Source organism: Lygodium microphyllum, chromosome 4 (assembly GCF_053477565.2).
Source record: "Lygodium microphyllum isolate KBCC chromosome 4, Lygodium_microphyllum_v1.1.10, whole genome shotgun sequence".
Taxonomy (NCBI): domain Eukaryota; kingdom Viridiplantae; phylum Streptophyta; class Polypodiopsida; order Schizaeales; family Lygodiaceae; genus Lygodium; species Lygodium microphyllum.
In genome coordinates, this window is record NC_141138.1 from 128,827,779 (window position 1) to 128,834,050 (window position 6,272).

Here is a 6,272-nt window from a genome sequence, read left to right on the forward strand (position 1 = left end):
GAATGATGAGTTGCACTAATTGATTCGAACTTGTTTTGAGTGAAGAGAATAATAAGAAGAAGAAGAAATGAAGCAAGGAGTAGGTTGCAATGATATTAATATAGTTGATACAAAGAAACGATGTCCTAGTCCGATGATGATTCACGAAGCTACTTAGGTGGGACAACATAATTTAGGGCAGGTGCGCCCATGCCAACCGATGTATAAGGATGACCAGGCCAAAATAGTGTTGTCATAAGGGGCAATGATATATTTCCAAGCATAATTTAAAACATGTAGGGTGCAGGGTACATGCTATTGAGGATGGACATGAGTACTAAGCTGGGGCGGAGTATACTAGCACGTTGGTTCAGGTACTACGTAGAGCAGCTAGCTAGGGGCCGCAAGGCTTGTCGAGGATGGGACCGCAGAGGTCGGGATTCCCAGCGTAGCTACTGGCGGGAAACTTGGCCATCGCACCTCCGCTTGGGATGGGCCCAGACAGCTGATTGTTGGAGAGGTCACTGCAACAAATACACATAATATGGTTTATATATAAGGACGATGTAAACATTAGAGCCAGTCCCGAACATTTAACCAACTCTAATTCTACAACTGATGGGCCAAGGGCAGCTTCAATGATAGTATCTGAGAGAGAGCATGTACAGGAACTGGAGGTTGGACAGCTGCTGCAGCTGCGGGGGGATCTGACCAGTCAGTGCGTTGTTGAAAAGGTGCAATGCGACGAGCTTGCTCAGCTTCCCAATCTCCGCTGGGATTGGCCCAAAGAAGTCGTTGCGGAACAGCTCCCTGCAATATGCGATATTGTACAATACAAATATGTCACAATATTCTTCCTTCTATATATAACTAAGTTCTCTAGAGAAAGTCCTTTCCAAGAAGTCGGAAGGAGCACATTTAACTATTAAAAAAGGTGGGCGGAAAGAAATGTCACGCACAGTACAAGATTAGCATCCATACATACAGGTATTGCAACGACGACAGGTCCCCCACACGAGGAGAGATCGTTCCAGAGATACCCATGGCGCCAAGGCTCCTGCATTCATCGGATGATATATTCAATTAATCTTGTCGGCCTGTAATATAAGACTTCTAAGAAGAACACTGAAATACAGTCGCGCCATGTTCAACGGGGCGCGCTATTGCAGATGATGGAACTGGGCCGGCACTAATTAGTGATTATACTTACAGTCTAACGACTTTGTTGTTGTCGTCGCAGTCCACGCGGACGAAGGTGCAAGGATTGGCGGCGTTGGCGTCCCAATCGGCCATCGCTCCTTGAGGATCGAGCAGCCCATTCTTGAACGCCATGAGAGCATCCACTGCGCCAACGCCGCAACCATACGGTCAGCCAACACGACATCGATAATATCAGCCCAAGCATAAAAGATCTATTGTAGTACTCTTACTCGTCTAATCTACTAACGTTGAAAGCACTAGTGTTCTGTGTATAATATTCTTAGACTTGAAACCGAATTTAATTAACCTTCCGAATTGAAGCCCTCCGCAGAGACCAGCTGCAAAAGAGTCTGGAGGACGCAAGCTGCTGCCGCTATTGTCAGAGAAACATTCGCCCAACTGTTTCGCCACTCCAATTATTCACATGCTCGTTTCGAGGTCATGGCCTCCGCTTATAATGCAGTAACTAAGGCAATATCATATTATATTTTACATTAGACGGTACCCGACAGTTAACCTTTTCCTCACTTGGAACACCACCCAAACGCAATGGTACCAAGCACTAGCTAGTATGATGTTCTCATGCCACCTTGGCGTGCCTCATCCATCGAGACTACACATGAAGTTCGTGTTTAGCATGGGTTAGGCTGCTGCAACAGAAAGAGCACGATTGTAACATTGTGTGCTCTCCATCTTCATACATGTTTTAGGCTGCTCAACAGAACAAGCATATTTGTAATGTTGCATGCTTTGTATCTTCATACTTGCTCCCCTTTAGAACAGAGGTATGGTGGCCTCGAGAACATAGCATTGTGTTGAGACTATGCCAACAAGATCCAAAAAGGAAGAATGGCAAACAAACTCGAAAGAATCAATCACATGCATTATCTTGAACTTATCTTTAATATTACTCTTCTCTCCTTTAATAAAATTGATAAATTTTAGGAAGGGAATACCTTAAACCCCCCCCCCCCCCCCCCCCCCTCTCACAAATCAAAAAATTTAGGGAGATAGTTGTCTCTCTTCCCCCTCTTTCTACTTTCCCCCTCCTATCTCTCCTAAACTATCTTATAATAATGAAATGCTTAATTACTAGGATAATCGTACTTCTAGTCATTTCCTTATTCCTACAACATGATATGGTCATGCTTCTTTCCTTATGGTTGTATGTTCTACTCATTGCTTTACTCCATAATAATTCTTTTAAAAATTTTACATACGATCAAACCTTTGGTATGTGCTTGCGTTAGCTATTAGCCTGGTCATTTCATTAAATGCTACATCACTTTAATGCATAGTGCAAAAAGGATTACTCTTGAGACTGAATCTCATTAAGAACAAGGTTGCAAGGATATTTAAGATAATCATACATTTGAAAGTTTTCTTGAACTATAGATCCAACTGCTCAAGAGTTACTACGTTGAAGGACTAATGCATCTACCCACTTTATCTAATCGTGAATATTCTCATGAACCCTTACACACAAAACCAAGCCATTGGCATTCATAGGACATGAGTTTTGTCATTGTTCTGAATCTTAAAAAGGACAAAGAAAAGCAATAGTGGCTTAGACCTAAACAACAATTGGATGGCTATGATGATGGAATGTGAGGTTATTGAGTTAAGCACTCTTGAGGAGCACATTGTTGATGTGCAACCCTAGTGGAAAAAGGCATTTGGTCAAGAGTTAGAGTTTTAATAGAGCTTTTAAATAAGTTAGTCACTTTTAGCCTATTATGAATAATGTTTTCATGTGCTAGTATCTAACTAGCAATGATTATATGGTGCCTTTGTGGGCATATGCTAATCACATCAATAGTGCTATTACTAGAGGCTTCTATTCTTCATGGTAGGTGTGGCACTTCATAGAGAGACATAGTATGCCACCAAATGATTGCTTTCTATAGAGAAGGGTTATAGTAGATATGCTTTTTGCTTGGATGAGGAGATATGTCTCTATTTTTTTGTCACTTGAGAAGCTACAATTATGTGTGTGCTTTTTGCTTGGATAGTAGATATGCTTTTTGCTTGGATAGTAGATATGCCTTTTGCAAAAAGCATTTGAAGGGTTATAGTAGATATGCTTTTTGCTTGGATGAGTAGATATGTCTCTATTTTTTTGTCACTTGAGAAGCTACAATTATGTGTGTGCTTTCCACTCTACTTTGTAGAGTAGGTGGTGTTGCAAATTCACCTCGTGCATGGATTGAATTCAAGGATCTAAAGTTAGGTCTTGACTCCCTCCCACAAGGATTTGAAGCTCGGAGATTGTGATTATCTTTTGCGGAGTAAGGCATACTCATCGAGCTATGGAAAAAGTCAAGCACTACAAGGGATTAGGCCCACAAATGGCCATATTGATGCAATATTTCTTGAACTTGAAAGAGAAACTTATGGGTAGAGCTTGGAGGTTTCGATTATGTTTTGTGGAGTAAGGCATACTCATTGAGTGTGGCAAAAATCAAGCACTATAAGGGATTAGTCCCACAAACAGACATATGGATGCATTTTTTGAACTTTAAAAAGAAACTTAGGAGTGTGCTTATTGTTGTGATTAATAGTACAATAGTTGCATTTATTGCATGAAGAGTAAATGCAACTTTTCGGGATGTTTCTAAACATATTGCATCGACAACCTTCATGAAAATTTAAATGATTAATTAAATTTAATATGTCTACAATTTTCACATGTGTTTCCACATGCGCATAAACATGCTCTATGAAATTAGAAAAGCTAGGGAGATGTTGGTTCTGTAGACATATGGAGCCATAGTGCTGCACTAGTAGCTCGCTAGTTTATTTTCTTCTACCTTTTCTTATGCTCTCATTGACCAATAGGTTTACTAATTAAATCTACATATTACTAAAAACTACACAATAACATCGTTTGAGATAACTAAATGTTCACAACAAAAGTAACAAAGTATAAAAAATATAAAAATTATGTATACATTACTTTTAATCTATTGATTATGGCTTGTAGTACCTAACATCCTATGTACTATACTATGTACATTACTAATCATACATAATCTAAAGATCTATCACCACCACCCTCTCCCTCTTTATTATTGTCTTCTTTTCTCTCTCAAACTTACTCTCATCACTCTCCTCATTGATGTGCTCTTCGTTCTCTGCATCATTGCCTTTTATGCTCTCACTCTCTTACACACTCTCTTTCCAATCGTCTCATTGCATTATGACCCCTATAGAAATGGAAAATTAATGCTTGGAATTATTAAGGGCGTCCAATGCATTTATCAAAAGAAATGACTTAACAAATTCATTATACCATGATTTCATGCCACTGTTGCTCTGTGACAACACCCTCCTTCTACAAGTGTCTCCATATATCAAGCCTATTATGATTATGCTTACATTCCATATCATGGCTAGTGGATATTGGCCCAATACTTTGCCAAATATACTCAATTGTAAAATTAAAACATAAAAATATTAGATATATTCAATGTTAAATAGACACACATAAGAGGTCAATAAAAAAATTAGATAATTACAAAATGTGTGTCCCATGTATTGACACCTCTTGACCCAAAATGTGAATAAAATTGCTCCATTTGGATTCTTTATGCCTCCCACTATTGTTCTAGACTGAAGATCCCACCCTCAATCTTTCTTTGATCTTCTCTCTGCTCTTGAGCATATATAATAATTGGCATTCACTTAGAATCCAAGCCTTGCCTGACTTCCTCATATTTTCTACTACTCTATGTTTGATCATGGCTCTCTTCTTATCAATCGCATTTATGATCCTCTCTCAAATTCAATGTTCTATGAACCCTATATGTAGAGGATTAAAAAATTTCTCATGCACTATATAAATGATTGCATGGAGTACTATATTTAGGTCTTTGTTTTTTTAGGATTTAATAAAATGTTTCTAGCTTTCTCCTACTGTAGCACACAAGTAGCTCATGATCTTGTTTCTTGTAGTATTTTGGAGTACTTGGCCTTGGAATTAAGCTAATACTATATATGTAGTTGGAGTTGCATGGCATCTATCTTTAGGGTGCTAGGATACCTATGGAGAGGGGCTTTAACCACCACTAGAACAACCTCCACAAAATCCATTACATTGCCAACTATGCCCATGTCTACTATCACTACAACGGAATGGGGCAATAGCGACGGCCATTTGCGATGCAAAAAGGCGGTGTCGCTAAAAGCGTCTCTATTTGCGTCGCTAATATTAGCGACGCAAATAGCGACGCATATAGCGACGCTAATAGCGATGCTAATAGCGATGCAAATAGAGACGCTTTTAGTGACGTATATAGCGACGCTGATCTGGGGAAAAAATTTCGAAAACCCGAGCGTAACATTCGCCGAGAGAACATTTACGAGAAAGAATGAAACAGAGAGCGAGAGAGCTTAAAGCTTTGCGAGGGAGAGAGAGAGAGAGAGAGAGAGAGGGAGAGAGAGAGAGAGAGGGAGATCATCACCATGCCGCCGCCGCTATATATGAAGAAGAAAGAGAAGTGTGCAATGGAGAACGGAGGGAAGGTGCAAAGAGAAGGTACAAAGGGTTTCATCTTCAAGCCTTTGAGGTAGGTACATTGCCTCTTCTTGCTTTATTTTTGTGTTATCTTGTTTTCTTTTTTTGTTTTTCTTTGCAAAGAGATACATGGAAAGAGAGGGAGGGAGGAAAGAAGAGAGAGGAATGAAGGGAGAGAAAGAGGTAAAAAGGTAGAGAAAGGAAATAAAGAGAAAGAGGAAGAGAGAAATGAGAGATGAAGGGAGGGATAGAGGATGAGTGAGAGAAACAACGAGAGAGAGAGGGGGAAAAAACAAAGAGAGAGGAAACAAAGAAAGGGAAATAGAGAGAGGGAGAGGGGAGGGGGAGAGAAATAGAGAGAGGGAGAGGGAAGGAAGAGAGGAGGAGGACGTAGAAAAGAAGGGTGAGGTAAAGAGAGGAAAGAGAGTAAAAAGAAGAGAGAGAGAGGGGGAGAAAGAGAGATAGAGAGAAAAAATAGAGAGTGAGAGAGAGGAAGAGAGAAATAGGAAAACAATGAGAGAATGAGAGAGAAGGTTAATAAAGAAAAGTAAAGCGAGAGGGGGGAGAGAGAGATAAA

At 39.9% G+C, this 6,272-nt stretch overlaps 1 protein-coding gene across 1 annotated transcript; it reads right to left on the minus strand.

Moving 5' to 3' along the window:
• Nucleotides 1-373: 373 nt before the first annotated feature.
• Nucleotides 374-5,292, minus strand: LOC148037616 (uncharacterized). Its single transcript, XM_087677125.1, has 6 exons — nt 5,222-5,292; nt 1,487-1,578; nt 1,190-1,322; nt 965-1,036; nt 646-789; nt 374-503 (listed from the first exon to the last, which is right to left on the minus strand). The coding sequence occupies exons 1-6, from the start codon at nt 5,290-5,292 to the stop codon at nt 374-376; spliced, it is 642 nt and encodes a 213-aa protein (XP_087533251.1).
• Between the last annotated feature and the right edge of the window lie 980 nt (nt 5,293-6,272).

Coding starts and splice junctions, on each gene's coding strand:
- LOC148037616 (XM_087677125.1), bottom strand. CDS start 5,292: ATGGGCATAGTTGGCAATGTAATGGATTTTGTGGAGGTTGTTCTAGTG. Junction 1,323..1,486: donor GGAGGGCTTCAATTCGGAAG/GTTAATTAAATT, acceptor GCGTTGGCGCAG/TGGATGCTCTCATGGCGTTC. Junction 504..645: donor CTGTCCAACCTCCAGTTCCT/GTACATGCTCTC, acceptor TATTTGTTGCAG/TGACCTCTCCAACAATCAGC.